This window comes from Balaenoptera physalus (assembly GCF_965194825.1).
Source record: "Balaenoptera physalus genome assembly, chromosome: 13".
In the NCBI taxonomy this organism is placed as follows: Eukaryota; Metazoa; Chordata; class Mammalia; order Artiodactyla; family Balaenopteridae; genus Balaenoptera; species Balaenoptera physalus.
The window spans coordinates 106709598-106727590 of NC_138892.1; the positions used below are offsets into that span (position 1 = coordinate 106709598).

General features: G+C 42.2%; 1 protein-coding gene across 16 annotated transcripts in view; it reads left to right on the forward strand.

Annotated features, from left to right (window-relative positions):
* The window catches only part of ERC1 (ELKS/RAB6-interacting/CAST family member 1), a 415918-nt gene that overhangs the window by 357487 nt on the left and 40438 nt on the right, over positions 1-17993 (forward strand). For 2 of the 16 annotated variants that reach the window (XM_082422078.1, XM_082422079.1), the window contains one exon: positions 1264-1329. The exons of the other annotated variants lie outside the window; for them this stretch is intronic. In XM_082422078.1, coding sequence (XP_082278204.1) covers positions 1264-1290 — 27 coding nt within the window. In that variant the 3' untranslated portion in view covers positions 1291-1329. The remainder of the gene's footprint in view (positions 1-1263; positions 1330-17993) is intronic. 16 annotated transcript variants of the gene reach the window in all.

The window sequence follows — 17993 nt, forward strand, 5'->3', positions numbered from 1 at the left end:
GATACTCAGCAGATTTGAGTACACTGAAGAATCCTTGAGATGAGAAAAAAATTCAGTCTTCTCAGAGATACTCACTAATTTGTAACTGTCCTGCTTTTCTTATTTAAGAGACAGTGCCTCAGTAGAAAAACAAAACTTTCCCTGTAAGCTCAGTGAGGCACGCACAGTGCAGTGTAACGGTAACTGTTGAATATTATTTAATTGCAAATTTTAAAATCTCTGCTCATCACCTAGTAGATGTGAAGATTGAAACTTAGTTCTTCGCTCCCATTTCCTTGGTGGATCCCTCCATCTATGTCATTCTTAAATTGTTGCCTTCAACTTCTCATCAGTGCAAAAGAGGCAGTGATGAGTCAGCCTGAAGGGGAACCATATTCAATGCCAGTTTTTTTGGAAGAAGGAAACTCTCCCAAGATCTTGAATATGATGAATGGGGGAGAGTAGTGAACAGATTACCTCATATCCCATTGCCAAAAGTCAGATTTCAACATCTCCATCACACTCAATCTTAAAATATACAGCTGAGGGAGAAAAATAATAGTTAAGTAATTACATCCATATGACTAAAGAGTCAAGGAAAGCTCCCCCACTGAGCATCTCCTCCAAATGATAGCATAGCTTTGTCTTAGGAGAAGAAGAAGAAATATTGCAGGTGAAAGCAGCAATAATATGGAAAATGCAATTTTTTTCTAAGATTCAGAAGGTACAGTCATGGTTTGATGACATTTTCTTAGCCAGTTGAGGCAGGCCTTATATTTTAGAGGGAAAACAGTACAATCTTTGACACAGGCAGAATGGAGAACTGTCTGCCTTGATGTCAGCAGTCTGTCCCTGCCAAGACATCATTTTGCTTGTTCTGCCTGCTTCTTGATACCTGGAATTAAGTTTACGCCAGTGTATATAAGATGAGTATTAGATCCTTTCCTTGAAACAGGTTTCGCTGATACACACAAGGAATTGGGTACCTCGCAGTAGTGGGAGGCAAACAGGAATGGGGAAAGGTTGAGGAAAAGGCAAAAAATAAAGAAAAGCCTCCCACTTGAGAATGTTGCCCAGATCCAGCAGTGGCTAGAGAGAGCGTCTCGGAGAGGTCGGAAGGCTGGAAGTACAGTGACAAGCTAATTACGAGTCGGAGCCTGATGTAAGAAGGGTCAGGAGATTAGAGACCGTTTGCTGCTGCTACAGTGTGCTTGTGTCTCTGTTTTGAATACTAACCAGCTCTTTTCGTTCCCACGCTGCTCTGGGGTCTCTGCCGTCCCGTAGGACGAGGAGGAGGGCATATGGGCATAGCCGTCCACGTGCTCCTAGGGCAGCCATTTGTTCAGCACGGTGAGAAACGGCTCTCCTTAACTACAGACATGCGTTCTGTTTGTTTGCCGTCACTTTTTTTCACACGATCATCTCACGTCTTGTTTCTCTGTAATTCACTAAATCCTTGGTGTGCTCTCTGCCTTCTCATTTCACCTGATTCCTGTGTGTATTGCTATGCTTCTGACATAGTGGGGTTTGGGGTTTGGGGTTTGGGGCTTTTTTTCTTGTTGTGTGTTAATAGTCACTTTTATAATTTCTTTCATGCATTTTTGGGAGAACTTCCAGGGCATGTAACTATGGATAAATTTCTCCTGTTGTTATTTTATTTATAAACTACCCTGTCTAGCATGATTTTACAGTGTCCTGGTAAGGTTTATAGTGACTTACATCAAACCGGAAATAGAAAATTGATCAGATACTCTGCCAGTAGGTTTGGGATATACTGTTTATGATAAGGTAAAGTATATAGTCTTAAAAAAACAAAAACAAAAACCTGTACTGTGGACTAAAACCTTGAGTTTCTGTTTATAGAAGAACGTTCTGCATCCTCGGGGTCAGTCATTCTTCCCGAGTGCCTACCCTGGGCAACCCCTAGAGCCTGGGTATTACCCCAAACTGTCCTTATAAATAAAGAGGAATAAAGAAGCAAAAGAAGACTTTTTAAGAAGTCGGTCTACAGAGTTCTTTTTCCCTCTTTTATGGATTGCTGCTGTGTTAAACTGTTGCCAGGACACTGTCTAGATTCTCCTTTCCAGGCCAATTGGCTAGAAAATATAGTCCAGCTGTGTCAGTATCTCTCTTTGATCCGATGCCCTGGAGGTTTGACTGAGGAAATCCTTTCCTTAGAAAAAATAATAATTATGATGAGTAAGTTCACACGTATTGGTGGCCTTGCACCCCTGGATTCACTGCCCGTGCTTTTTGGCGATCTCACTCTGCTGGAGTTGGTTCTTCCTGAAAAGTCTGTGTCTTGGTGTTACCCTCCTTAAAATGATGAGGGTCATGTAGACCTCTCGCTGCAAACACAGCCGAGGAGAACAATGAGGTAAGTTGTGGAAAGAGGCGGGCACTGTGAAGACGGGAAACTTTGCACGTGGCTTTATCCTGAGGCTGTGAAAGAAGCTGAAATGCATGATGCCAACCACAAAGCTCTTTGAGTCTCTATTCCTGCCCTGCAAAGAGGTTCATCCGTACCGTTTTTCTAGATTCCACATACGTGCATTAATATACAGTATTTGTTTTTCTCTTTCTGACTTACTTCACTCTGTATGACAGACTCTAGGTCCATCTGCACAGAAGTAGAGGACGGGCGTGTGGACACAGTGGGTGGGGAAGGGGGTGTGGGATGAATTGGGAGATTAGGATTGATGTAAATACACTACCATGTGTAAAACAGATAGCTAGTGGGAACCTGCTGTATAGCACGGGGAGCTCAGCTTGGTGCTCAGTGGTGACCTAGAGGGGTGGGATGGGGGGCGTGGGAGGGAGGTCCAAGGGGGAGGGGATATATGTATACCTATAGCTGATTCACTTCGTTGTGCAGCAGAAACTAACGCAACGTTGTAAAGCAATTATACTCCAATTTTAAAAAAAGCTCTTTGAACCCTGCACGCCAGACAAAGCTGAAGCTGAGAAAGTCTGTGTGCTAATTCTCTTTATCTACACTACACCCTACGGGGGGTGGGTGGAGTTGGTCATCGTGGAGCCTGTGGGCGCCACGCAGGAGTTGAATGTAGTTCAGCAGGCTCCTCCCCCAAAGTGAAGCTGCCTTGTCTGTTCTGGCAGAACACAGGAGCTTCTGTGCAGGCCTTAGCAGGAAGCCCAGCCCCGTTGGTGTCATAGGACACACGGCCCATAGGTAACCTCACCAGGAGACTGAGAAATGAGCCACCTTCACATGACCTTGTTCCTGAGTCTCCGTTCTCCTTTCTCTTCTCCCACAATAGAATCTAACTCCTAACAAGTGTTCAAATGCTACCGATTTTTTTTTAAATTATTGCACTACTGATCTTACTGCACTAAAATATTAACAGTCATTGGTTTAACAAAGTGCAGTTGCAATTAGCTGGCCACAGCTTGAGTTTCTATGGTAGAGTATTTCAAGTTTTCTAAAATATGCTGTGAATATAATTATATTATAAAGGTTTTACCTAAAGAAATGCATGAGTGATCCCTAAAACGTTGCCCAAGTCTTGACTTGCTGTCCACTTTACTTGCTGATTCTACAGAGAACAGATTTTCTTAACAAAATTTCAAGCTTTTGAAGTTGATGATTTGCCTTATCAAACTTAAGAACATAAATAATGTTTTGTGTGTAAAAATTTTTAAAAACACCATGTGTACCAGCAAAGTATGAGCCTTACTAGATGTAATCATTTTTCAGACTTATGCTTTATGGCCCAGAAAATGATCATCTTGGTGAACTTACCATGTGCTCTTGAAAAGAATGATATTCTTTAGTTATTGCATATAGTGTTCTATAAATATTGATAGGTCTAGGTGGCTGACAGGGGTATTCATATCTTCTATGACTTTACTAAAAATTGCCGGGGGGGTGGGGGGCAGTCTATTAAATGCTGAGAGAGGAGTATTAAAATCTCCAGGTATAATTGGAGTTATTCTATTTGTCCTTTGAATTCTCAATTTTTGCTTCATGTATTTTGAAGCTGTGTTATTATTTGCACACCCATTTTTGATTGTTGTATACTCTTGATAAACTGACCTCCTTGTCATTATGAAATATCCCTCTTTATTTTCCAGGAATATTCTTTGTCTTCAAATCTACTTTATTAGTCTTAAGTCAACAAGGAGCAGTGTAAACTAACACGAGAAGTCACTCTGTCTTGTCTGGCAATAACAGGCATTCAATTAATACTTATTGAATATTGACTTTCTAGTGTTTTCTGGAGAGCAAATTGCCAGATAACATCATTTCCTTTATATATAAAAGTATATGTTTCTTTTTTATGCTGTTATTTTAGACATCTCATAGAGCAGCAGTCCCCATGGCACCCCATGGTTTTGTGGAAGACAGTTTTTCCCCGGACCAGGGGTTGGGGGGTGGGGGGATGGTTTCGGGATGATTCAAGCACATTACATTTATTGTGCACTTTATTATTATTTCTATTATTTATTTCTACTTTATTGTTATTTCTGTTATTATTACATTGTGATATATAATGAAATAATTATACAACTCACCATAATGCAGAATCAGTGGGAGCTTGTTTTCACTTGCCACTCACTGATAGGGTTTTGATATGAGTCTGCAAGCAATTGATTTATTAGGGTCTCTGTGCAGTCAAACCTCTCTGCTAATGATGATCTGTATTTGCAGCCGCTCCCCAGCGCTAACATCACCACTTCAGCTCCACCTCAGGTCATCAGGCGTTAGATTCTCATAAGGAGCACGCGACCTAGATCCTTCACATGCGCAGTTCACAGTAGGGTTCGCTCTCCTGTGAGAATCTAATGGCCGCCGCTGATCTGACAGGAGGTGGAGCTCAGGCGGTAATGCGAGCGATGGGGAGCGACTGTAAATACAGATGAAGCTTTGCTCGCTTGCCCGCCGCTCCCCTCCTGCTGTGCAGCGCGATTCCTAACAGGCCATGACCAGTAGCGGTCCGTGGCCTGGGGGTTGGGGACCCCTGTCATAGAGGATGAGATGCTATGGATAAAAAGTATTTACTTTAGGAAGTTAGTAACCTCCCAGGTTAACTGTGCATTGGCCCTAGCCTTGTGATATTTAACACTGAAGGAAGAAAAAGAAAAAGAACCTTATAATACTATAATGAGGAGGTACTCTAAGTTAAATCATAGGAGAAAATAATAATCTGGTTGCACACACAGTGTAGAATGGTTTCAGTAGAAAGGTAATGGAAGAATGGGAGCTTTATAAGCACCTGACTTTAATGATCTTTGCCTACATTTTGGCTATTCTCCTGACGTTTATTTAAACCAAAGCTCATTCTCTACATAGCAACCCCCTCCCCCCCATTTTCTTGAGATATAAGTGACAAATAGCATTGTATTAATCCAAGGTGCACAACATAATGATTTGGTAGATGTATATATTGCCAAATGATCACCACAGTAAGTTTAGTTAACATCTATCACCTCACATAATTACAGTTTTTTTTCTTGTGATGAGAACTTTAAGGTCTACTCTTTTAATAACTTTCAAATATACAATAGACACCATGCCTTATATCCCCAGGGCATCTTTATCATATAACTGGAAGTTTACACCTTTTGACCCCCTCAACCGTTTTACCCACCCCCAAACCCCACCACAGGCAACTGCCAAATCTGTTCCCTGTATCTATGAGTTTGGTTTTTCTAGGTTCCACATGTAAGTGAGATTGTAGAGTATTTGTCTTTTTCTTTGTCTGACTTACTTCACTAAGCATAATACCCTCAAGGTCCATCCATGTTGTCACAAATGGTAGGATTTCCTTCTTTTTTATTGGCTGAATAATATTACTGTGTGTGTACAGTTGGCCCTTGAACAACACAGATTTGAACTGCACAGGTCCACTTATACATAGATTTTTTTTTTTTTTTGCAATAGTAAATAGTATAGTACTACACAATCAAGAGTTGGTTGAATCTGCAGTTATGGAACAATGGATACAGAGGCACCACAGAACAAAAGGCCAACTATAAGTTACACACAGATTTTTGACTCTTCAGAGGGTCAGTGCCCCTAACCCCTGCATGGTTCAAGGGTAACTGTATATACACCACATTTTTCTTTATCCATCAGTGGACAGTTAGGTTGTCTGTGTGTCTTCGCTATTATAAATAACACTGCAAGGAACACAGGCGTGCAGATATCTTTTCAAGATAGTGATTTTATTTCCTTTGGATATATACTCAGAAGTGGAATTGCAGGATCATATGGTAGTTCTATTTTGAATTTTTTGAGGACTCTCCGTGCTGTTTTCCGTAGTGGCTGCATCAATTTACATTCCCACCAACAGTGCATAAGGGTTCCCTTTTCTCCACATCCTCACCAACACTTATCACTTGTCTTTTTGGTAGTAACCAACAAGTGTGAGGTGATATTTCATTGTGGTTTTGATTTGCGTTTCCCTGATGATTAGTTATGTTGAGTGCCTTTTCACGTACCTGTTGGCCATCTGTATGTCTTTTTAGAAAAACGTCTATTTAGATCTTCTGCCCACTTTTAGGTGAATTTTTTGCTATTGAGTTGTATGACTTCTTTATAAATTTTGGATATTAGCCCCTTATCAGATATATGATTTGCAAATTTCTCCCATTCACTAGGTTGTCTTCATTTTGTTGATGGTTTCCTTTGCTGTGAAGAAGCTTTTTAGTTTGATGTAGTCCCACTAGTTTATTTTTGCTTTTGTTGCTTGTGCTTTTGGTGTCAGATTCAAAAATTCATCCCCAAGATCTGTGTCAAGGAGCTTACCACCTGTGTTTTCTTATAGGAGTTTTATGGTTTCAGGTCTCACATTCAAGGCTTTCATCCTTTTTGAGTTAATTTTTGTGTATGGTGTAAGATTTTGGTCCAGTTTTATTCTTTTGCGTGTAACTGTCCAGTTTTCCAGTACCATTTATTGAAGAGACTGTCCTTTCCCCATTGTATATTCTTGGCTCCTTTGTCATAAATTAATTGACCAGTATATCCATGGGTTTATTTCTGGGCTCTCTATTCCATTCCATTGATCTATATGTCTCTTTTTATGCCAGTACCATACTGTTTTAATTACTATAGCTTTGAAATATATTTGAAATCGGGGAGCATAATGCCTCCAGCTTTGTTCTTCTTTCTCAAGATTTCTTTGGCTATTTGGGGGTCTTTTATGATTTCATACAAATTTTAGGATTCTTTGTTCTATTTCTGTGAAAAATGCCATTGGAATTTTGATAGGGATTGCACTGAATCTGTATATTGCTTTGGGTAGTATGAACATTTTAACAGTATTAATTCCTTAAATCCATGAGCACAGACTATCCATTTATTTGTGTCTTCTTCAATTTCTTTTGTCAGTGTCTTACAGTTTTCAAGGAACAGGTCTTTTACCTCCTTGGTTACATTTATTCCTAGGTATTTTATTCTTTCTGATACAATTGTAAATGAGATTGTTTTCTTAATTTCTCTTTTTGATAGTGTGTTATTAGTGTATAGAAATGCAACTGATTTTGTGTATTAATTTTGTATCCTGCAATATTACTGAATTCTTTTATAAGTTCTAACAGTTTTTTGACAGAGTCTTTATGGTTTTCTGCATATAATATCATGCCATCTGCAAACAGTGATAGTTTTACTTCTTCCATTTCTATTTGGATGCCTTTTATTTCTTTTTCTTGTCTAACTGCTCTGGCTAGGACTCCCAATACCATGTTGAATAAGAGTGGTGAGAGTGGGCATCTTTGTCTTGCTCCTGATCTTAGAGGAAAAGCTCTCAGCTTTTCACCATTGAGTATTATGTTAGCTGTGGACTTGTCATTATATGGCCTTTTCTATGTTGAGGAATGTTCCCTCTGTTTCTGCTTTGTTGAGATTTTTTTTTTTTTAATAAGTGGATGTTAAATTTTGTCAGATGCTTTTTCTGCACCTATTGAGATGATTATGTGATTTTTGTCCTTCATTTTGTTAATGTGGTATGTCACATTGATTGATTTGCAGGTGTTGAACCATCCTTGCATCCCTGGAATAAACCCCACTTGATCATGGTATATGATCCTTTTAATGTATTGTTGAATTTGGTTTGCTAATATTTTGTTGAGAATTTTTCCATCTATGTTCATCAGAGATATTGGCATGTAATTTTCTTTTCTTGTGGCATCTTTTTCTGGTTTTGGTATCAGGTAATGCTGGCATTGTAAAATGAATTTGGAAGAGTTCTCTCCTCTTATATTCTTTTGGAAGAGCTTTTTAAAAGATTGGTGTTAATTCTTTAAATGTTTGGTAGAATTCACTAATGAAACCAGCTGGTCCTCAGCTTTTCTTTCTTGGGAGGTTTTTAATTACTGATTCGATTCCCTTACTTGTTATTGGTCTGTTCAAATTTTCTATTTCTTCATGATTCAGTCTTGGTACGTTGTATGTTTCTAGGAATTAATCCAGTCCTTCTAGGCTGTCCAAATTGTTGACATTGGCATATAGCTGTTCGTAGTAGCCTCATGATTCTTTGTATTTGTCTGGTATCAGTTGTAATGTCTCCTCTTTCGTTTCTGATTTTATTTATCCTGTCTCTTTTATTTTCTCCTATCACGTCCTACCTGTGAAACTGACAAAGCATGTTTTCTCCTGTGTCCCCTGTACGGCAGTTATATTACTTTATGGCAGTTTAGTTTGGTGGTAATAGCATGCTTTGGCTCCAGATCTGATTTGAGTCCAGCTCGGTAGCTGTGTAATTTCCCACAAGTCACTCAACCTGTTCTCTAAGCATCAGGTTCCTCATTTGTTAAATGGCAGTAATAAAACCTATAGTGAAGGTTCTTGGAAGGATTACATGTAATAATGTGTTCAGTGCACTTAGCCCTCTGCCTGGCACACAGGAAGTGCTCAGTAAAGGACTGTGTGACATTGATAGTGACTGTGGTAAAAATCCTCAAATATTTACAAGATCCTTTGGTGCTCCTCTTCACTTTATAGATTTCTCCTCTCTCCTAATATAGTAACATTCCTCCCATTGCACAAGTAACCCACAATCCTAGTAATTAATTTTTCCTGCAGCAAAAGAAATGTCTTCTTTACTGAATCGTCAATGATGTCACCAGTACTGCCTGAGCAACAGTGTAGACACCTCTCCCAGGTATCTGTGCGGGAGGTCAGCCACAGACGTTGTCAGACCTAATCACCTTTAAGAAGCACCATGCAACGCTTGGCGGCAGGTGACACTTTCTTCTGAAGTTTTCTGACCTGAGGGTTATTTTCAGGCTGTAGAAAGAAGCAGGAGAACCACCCCTGCATGGTGGCTGTAAGTGATTCTTGATAGGCTTGGTGATCGCATGAGCTCAGTGAGGCAGGGACCTCTTCTTAGGCCACGTGAGTGAGTTGTGAGTAATCTGGGGGAGAGACCTTTCTCTCAATGTATTTTTAAGACAGAGTTTACAGTGTTCCACAGGTACATCCTACATTTTTGTAGTTTCTGCTGAATGATTTAAGGTGACATTGTCCTGTGACTCACTTGATGTATTTCTTAGACTGAAAATTGCAGTGTTTTAAACATCTCTGGAACATAAGCTCTCAGATGCATGCGTTCTTACCTTAACAATTACCAGCATTTGACTAATAAGGAAGTGCCGTCTTCCTCCTGTTTGTGGTATCATTCGTGACTCAGACGTTCTTCCTGGACAATAAAAATATCCTTGTACTTCATGCAAAATAAAATTCTTCACGTCCTAATTGTTTTTCACAGTCCTCTGAAAATGGGGGGACCCTACGGAGCTCAATAAATAGTTTTTGAAATAAAAAACTGGTGAGCTTTTACCCTAAAGAAAAGTTGCATGTATTTTATTTAAAGTTTTATGCATTTGTAGTAGATATTGTAATCTTTTAATTTGCTCTGTACCCTAACGGGTTACCCTGTGGTCTGACATGGTTATGACGTGGACTGCCGGTTTCCCAGTCCACCTTCTAGAATACATGGTCAGGTTTATCAGCCACCCCTCAGGTAACATGTGGTGGGACCCCTTTTAATACCAGTTTTGGAAGATAGGCCTAACACTTGCCTATTATATCACATTTTTATTTTATAGAGTTATGTTTTGGAGGATATGATTTGACTCACATTTTATCTGAACTATTTAACAACAGTCTTGTTACAATAGGGTTCTACAGTATTTCTTTCATTAACTTGTCCTCAGCTTCTCCCTAATTTGTTATTTTCTCTACATTCTCTCTGTCTTTAGGGTTACTATCTGTTTTGGGTTAAAGGAATATTTTCTTAGACACAAAAATGCATCATCAACCAAAACAAAAAAGCTATTCTCCCTTGATGTGTCTGCCTCCTTCTTCCTGATCCTGGGATGACGAGACTAAAGTTTCCAGCTGGATCTGTCAGTCAGCATTTCTGGGATAAATTAAGTGAGCACACTTGATTGAGGTGTAGCTGGACTGTATCACTGTCTTCCTGTTATCCTAGGAGATCAAAGCTGAGCACAAATAGAGGCTTAGTCTTTAAAATATTCAAAACAGATGGCTAGTTCTTTGCGGTGAAAATTCAGGTTTTAAGGCAAACCACTTGTTAGCAAGACTTCATTTCTTTTCATTGAAAGATAGTCAACACTGAACATATACCTCTCTCTCTTCTTCAAGACTAGAATCACACACTTTCTGCATGAGGAGGGATTTGGCAAACCCCAAAAGCTGTTACACTGTCTGGGTTCCTTTTCATGTGAATATAAAATAAGTTATTCAGATTTTTCTTTTGGCATTTTGGGTATTAAATGAAAAAATCTTAAATGTTTAAATTCTCATAGTCATTTTGTTGGTGGGTCACTATTTGAAATCTAGTATTCACACTGTTACATCCTCCAGAATTGAACCGGAGTGTTTATCCCTGACTTCATATTTTTACAAACTAAAATGCACATTCTCCACAGTCTATTACTGACACCTGGGTCCTGAGGTCATACAGAATAAGTCCGTAAGTGCGGTTTGAAGTTTTTATCGTTTGGTTTAAAACTGACTGAAATGAGAAAATTAACTCAAAAATATTTATTGGGAGTCTCCTATGTACCTACACTGCACTAGGTACATGGGTTGAAATACATGTTTCAAGACTGTAAAAACAAATACTAAAGGACAGATTTTCTCCAACAGAAAAAATTATACGAGGTGCCATAGGAAAACCCAGGTCTGCACCAGAGACTCAAGGGCTCACAGAGGAGGTGACACTTGTGCCGCATCTTGAAGGAGCAGCAGGCGATTGCCAAGCAGATACACTGTAAATCTGTTGAACTCTCAGTAGCTCCCTGTGGTTACTGCTTAGGGTGTGAATTAATTCTCTATTGCTGCATAACGCATTACCCCAAAACTTGGCAGCATTGAAAGCAATACACCCCTGTTAGGTCAGTGGTTTCTGCAGGTCATGAATTCGGAAGCAGCTTGGCTGGGTAGCTCTTGCATGAGTGTCTCCGGGGTTGCAGTCAGGATGTCAGCTGGGTCTGTAGTTGTCCAGAGCTTGGTGGGGACGGAGCTTCCGTTCCAGGATGCTCACCCACAGCTCATACCGGCAGGAACCTTCAGTTCCTCACCATCCGGACCCAAAATGAGTGATTCAAGAGAAGGGAGCGAGGAGGAAGCCACAGTGACTTTTATGACCCATTATCGGAAGTCACACACCACCACCTGTACTGTGTTCTGTTCCTTCAGCGCAAGGCACTGAGACCATCTGCGCTGAATGGGCCAGAGCGTCTTAGGCTTTACTTTTTGAGGGGAGGCATGTCAAAGCACGTGTGGACTTAGTGCCAACCTCCACAGGTGTTGGGGCAGGGTGACAAGCCACATGGCTGGTGCCGCCAGCGCGGGTGGGTCACGGTGACCTTTGTGTGCCGTGGCGACCTGGGGAGGGTGGCCAGGAGGGATGTCAGAGCTTCTGGCTCTGTCCTGGAGGAGGCCATGCGGCCTGGATGCCGCGGCGGTGGAAGGGATGGAGGATCGCCCGTGTGCTCATCACCGGGAAGCTTGGTTCTCAGAAACGTCCCAGACAGAGAACACAGCCCGAAAGCCCCACTGTGGTTCAGAAAGGTAACTTGCCTACAGGCGCTGTTCACATAAACGGCCCTGCACAAGCGCACGTGTTCCACGGTGGCTGTGGCGCTTGGACGCCGAGTGACTTCGGTCCAGCCACATTCACGGCCCGGGTCACCTCCCCGGGCATTGAATTTTTCGTTTAGAAAGTGGGGCAAGGAGGCAGGTGTCGATGACCTCGATGATCGCTAAAATAACTTTCTCTGTGCTCAGAACTTAGTGTTTTATCCTTGTTTAACCTTGAGAATGTTTGACTCAATAGAAACATTTAATCTGTTCACAAACATCTAAATCAGGTTATACCGATGTCAAGGGATTTTCACTGAATATTTGCTGGAGCTGAAACTAAGTTAATGCAGTTTCTTTATCAGTTTTCCATGCATGTGGTTGAAAATGTCCATCTTTTTCCATATTCTTATTTTACTGAATCATTTTAGTATCAATTCTTTTCCATATTTAAACTTTATAATGACTTTATTTATCAATCAGGAATTTTGTCCAGATCAAATTTTACTAATTAGAACTTTCTGCAACTGTGAATTTTCTTTTTATGCCCATTGCCAAATCCAGTTTTCTATTTAGCCAATGTTTTGTTTTGTGTTGATATTACTATTAATACAAGTACTATTCATTGTGAATTGAATTTTTGAACAGTAATTATTATTTATTTCTTAAGTAATCTGTAAGAAAATTATAAGCATTTCCTCCCTAATATTATAGTTACCCTGTTATCTGGAATAGATCTACTGTAGAGATTGGCAAACCTTTTTATAAAGGTCCAGATAGTAAATGTTTTATACTTTGTGAACTTTACTCTTTGTCAAAACTATTCAGCTCTGCTCTTGCAGTGGGAAAGCAGCCTCAGACAATATGTAAATGAGTGAAGGTTAATATGACTATGATTAATATAACTTTATTCATGGGCTCTGAAATTTGATTTTCAGATAATCTCCACATGTCACCAAATACCCTTTTGATTTTTTTTCCAACCATTTGAAAAACCATTCTTAGTGATGGACTGTACAAAAGCAGGCAGTGATGCTGGATTTGGTCCATGGACTGTCATTTATTTACCGACCTCTGGTCTATTGTGTTGCTTTTCCAGTTCTTCTTTGTGCTTCTTATCTCTTCATGTGGCATTTTGTAGCCATCTGGTCATTGGTGGAGCTCAGTGCAAATGATAGGGTTAAGGTGTCCTCGGGGTCAGAATGTCAGCTGGAGTTATCAAGAGTACCTTGCATTTTACATGTGCTCAAATCCTCACACGGATGAGAATTGTCATTCCCATTTTACAGATGGTAAAACAGGTTCTTGGAAATAATAATGGTGAATAATTATTGAAGAAGCTTACCATGTGATGGACACGTGGATTATTACAGTCTCATAAAGTATACTGTCCTCAGAGTAATTTGTCCCAGGTCTCATAGCTAGAAGGTTGCAGGCCCCAGAGGTAAGCCAGTCTGTCTCCGGAGCCCATGCTGTTAACTGCTTTGTGGCTTTGCAGTGTTTCACAGAGTCATCAATGCAGTGCAAAGATATTGTAGCACACAACATGAGTGATACAAATCTGTCTCTGGCAAGGGTAGCCTCTGGGTAAAAAAGCCTTTTTTCACCACAGTTTCTGAAACTAGATGCCCAGTAATTAACATAATCACCAGCCAAGGGCCTGCATGCATATGGCCGCGGTGTTTGAATGGTCGTGTTAATGGCCGTGGCCGTTTCCCTGGCCACAGCCAGTCACATTGCCTTCCCTGGCGCTAAAGAGTGACACCACTGTGTCTGCTTAACATGTGGTGCTGTAAGGTGTGAGATGCCACAGCTGCTCTTGCCAGAGAAGTGTTCAAGTAGATAAAATTCCTAGTTAAGATCATGAGATGCTGAGGACCACCTCAGTGAATTCCATGGCTAATTAAAAATTTTCCATGAGGGAAGCAACTAACCTAATCATAGGTAAGAGAAGCAGCTGGGCAAACAACCGTGCTTCCCTGGAACATACAAGTCGTCGTTGATGCAAGAGATGCTACGATGCAGGAGTGCCAGTTCAGAGGAGCCTGGGCCCTCCCAGTCAGACCACATTCCGTGTGTGTGCGCGCCCTCCCAGTCAGACCACGTTCCGTGTGTGTGTGTGCGCGCCCTCCCAGTCAGACCACATTCCGTGTGTGTGGGCGCGCGCGCGCACATGAACGTACACGTGTGTCTTAACACGTGAGCCTGTTGCTTTATTCTCGTGCACAGAAATGTATGATCATTGAGACAGGCATGGTAGTGGAGTCAGGGAAAGCTGAAAACCTCCAGGTGCACAGAACGTGCAGCACTGGACTCACAGGATAGTCTGAAACACACGTGCCCACTATAGGATGACTCTGCACTGTTCTTTGAAATGGCACATCTGGGAAATGATATGTGGACGGCTTGCTAGACAAATGACAGAAATGTATCAGACCAAGTGTCATGAGCTTTTACTGCTTAGATGAATAAGATGGCAGAGACTTTGCTCCCCATGTTTCTGTTTCTTGTCAGCAGTAGCATCTCATATATAAGAAGGTTATAGCTGCTAGAGCCCGCAAGGCAACCGAGTATGAAGAATCCCCCAAAATTGTGTGATGCATACATTTGGGCAGTGTGCTTAAAGCACAGAGAGAGCTTTTCCTCCTGTTCGTTGCTGTTCAAGTCCACAACACCAAAAGTATACTCCCTGGAAGGAAACCAGGGAAAGCACTAATAACATGGACAGATTAACATGGTGAAGAAAGGTGTTCTGCGTTCTCCTCTCCCTTTTCTTCTTTGCTTGCTTTCTAGAGTTGGGAGTTTCTGTTTCACTTGTCCGTTGTTTTCTGTTTTCTAAACACCCATAAAGTGTTAGGTCCTCTGATTCTATCAGAAACATGGTCTCCATCCTTTGTATTCCCTCACTAAAATTGCTACAAAATTCGGATGTGGGTCCATGTGCATGACAGGTTTTTTATGAGTACTAAAAGGTGGGGCTAGAGCCTGGTAGGTAAAACCAATACGAAGGTTCTGCACAAACGTAACTTTTTTCCCCCGCTATCAGGTCACTTTACAACTCTACCAGAAGCTGCTTATTCTTTGTTACATCAGGTAGCCTCACATGCTTCAGTCTAGATGTACCCCCATTTCTGGTTCCTTGGAACTTTCCCCTTGGACTGCCCGCACCCCATTTTTTTACTTGCCGTACTCTGCAGTTTTTCCCTCAGGGTCTCTCGGCTCAATTGGAATGTGCGGGTTTGCTCTTTCTCACCATTGCATATCTCTCATCCCAGTGGGGCCGCCCTGCTCTGACCCTACACTTCAGAATTGATCTTCAGTCAGCACTTACTGAGCCCTGTGTTGGATCAGGGGGATCCGGGGAATCAGGGCACAGGGGCCCTTCTTCCGGAGAAGGGCCTGGAGTGCCCCAGATTATTTAATCTTGAATTACCCTGGCTGTTACCTTATATAATATCAGCCACAATTTGTAGGACTTCTGGTATTTCTGAGCTGAACCTCTTTTGTCATAATCACTGTTATATCCTCCAGTAATAAAGCTTTGCTTAAACCTCAGCAACTAGAAACATTGAAATGGTGATGTCTATCAGAGTTTGTGTCACGCTAAGGAATTTTAACTTTCAGAAGTAGGGGGAGGAGAGATTAATTCAGTGATTGTGTGGAGGTTTTATTCCCCAATAAAGAAAATGGGTAGAGAAAAACAGTCTTCCTAATTTTTGTTTTTCCCAAATCTTTTTCTTCCACCCAAAGCCTGGATTACTCCCAAGGTGGAAGGGGTGATGTCTGGAAATCGTTAATCCATGGGTTTTGTTCATGGTGTATAAAATTTTCAGAAGGAATTTGCTTTTGCAATATGATTTCCTGATTGACTGTGGCAGACATAAATCCAGCAAGGACAGCTCTGTCAGAGCAGCCAAGATCCCTCTTAGATTCTCAGATATATGACAGTTCTGGTGTGTGTGTGTGTGGAGTGGAAATGAAGATTCTTCATGTGGGTGGGTCAGGAGGAGAGATGGAGAAGGGGGGGCGTGGGCACAAGCAGAGCAGCGGGTGGAGGTGGGGCGCAGCAGGCCAGCCCCCAGAACCCAGCACTAGTTCAGCCCGGAGAGAGTGAAGGAGATGCCCTTGTTGCCCCCTGCCCTGGTACTGGTTTCTGTTCTTGAAGGGCTCTTTTATGATATTCTGAAACATTTCCATCCTCCCAGTTAAGCAGAGTGCTAAGCTATCCTAAAGCTGAATTCCGGGCTAAGGGCCATTTTGCACAGATCTTTCTTCCCATTCTGCTGGCCTCCTCTCGCCACTGCAGGTGTATACATGTGCCTCCTTATACACACCGACTCACAGGTGTTTCAGCCTGTCACAGGTCATGTCCTGGCTGTTTCTGACTTCAGCATTAAGAGATTCAATTCCTGTGTGTAGCCTGTCTTTCTCTAGTAGCACAGATACCCGTCTCTGATGTGTACACACAGCTACAGGTACATGTCTATCTTCCCCTGCCTTCCAGGTGATAGGGAACCCCTCCCTCCCACCTGTACCCCCAAGGCCAGGTTCCTGTGAAGCCAGGTTCCTGTGAAGCGCTGTGTGATGGGAAGCCAAAGCCTGCGGACACACAGTGACTCTCTGGAGCTGCAGCCGTCGCAAGCTTTCAGCTGGAGACGCTGCGTGTCTGCAGTCTGTGCTGTGGGATGTGATGCTGGAGCTGCAGTCATGCTGTGACTAATGGCCAGTTGTCCGTGTCTGCTCCTCCAGCTTCTCTGTGTGTACACGCACACACACCTGCTTTTAACCCAGCCTTGAAATAACTGCCAATCACAGGGGAGTCTCCTCCAGAGACTGGCCTCCGCTTGGGAGCCCTTGTACAGATAAGCTATCAAATCTCCTAGTCACCAGATAAGCGTACTTGGCTCTTTGCTCCTCTGTCTTCCTGTGGCCCGCAAGGCGGAGCGATTGGGTGGGCTCCCTGTAATCTAGACTCGCATCCTTGGTTACTTATCGAGATCCTAGCCAGGTCAGGAGGTTCCTTTTGTGCACCTGGCACAGCTCGGGTTGGCCTTCCTTCTACTCCCAGTGGCTAGAGAGAGAAGAAAATGAACTGTCCTGATAAGGTCATTACTGTGTTCCACACAGGAGGCAACAAGCGTGTTACTGCTTTTCACATCCATCCCTCTGTCTTGTGAAGGTGTAATAATGCTGAGAAGTGCTTGACTGCAGCACTAGCGCAGCAGGAGCCCTTCAGGCGCTGGAGCTCAGAGGACCAGGCAGAGCAGGTGTCGTCAGCCGCAGCATGAGGGTGTGTGCACGGGCACGGGAGGCTGGAGGCCACCGTTTTCGCCTGTGGCCAACTGCCTACCTAGTTTTTCCTTTGAAATTCAGCATCAGCCTTCAGTTGCCTGGCCTGTTCACAAAGTGTGAACCTCTCTTCTGCCTCTTTTGCCTTATTTTCTTTCCCATGCCCAGACTTTTTTCCCCATAATTTGTAATTCATTAGTGTATAGCCCTGGAACTTTACTGCACTGTGGAGAAGTCCTGTAAAATATATACACACATACACACACAAATATTTAACCCACTGCATTGTTTACTAAAGTACAGTAAATGATTTATTGTGGAAAGGCAAGCCTCAAACCAAGAAATAAATCGAAGGTGCTTTCCCATCTCTATTGAAAGAGCGGGGAAGAAGAGCTGCGGGACACGCGCCACTGGCATCTCTTAGTCTAGTCGCTCTGATAGTCACCTCCCTGTGCCTCGTCTGCCCACCCCCCAGGGTGCACACTATGCGTCCCTTCCTGTCCCCTCCACTAGTCAGCGTGTGTTGGCTTCGGTGCCTCATGCAGCATTTTCTCCACTTACTGCCCATTGATGTGCACTGTCTTCGTCTGTACTCACTTGTCTGCCTTCTAGTTGGTGAATGACCTTATTTTCCTCTATTTTACAAGTTTCCAGA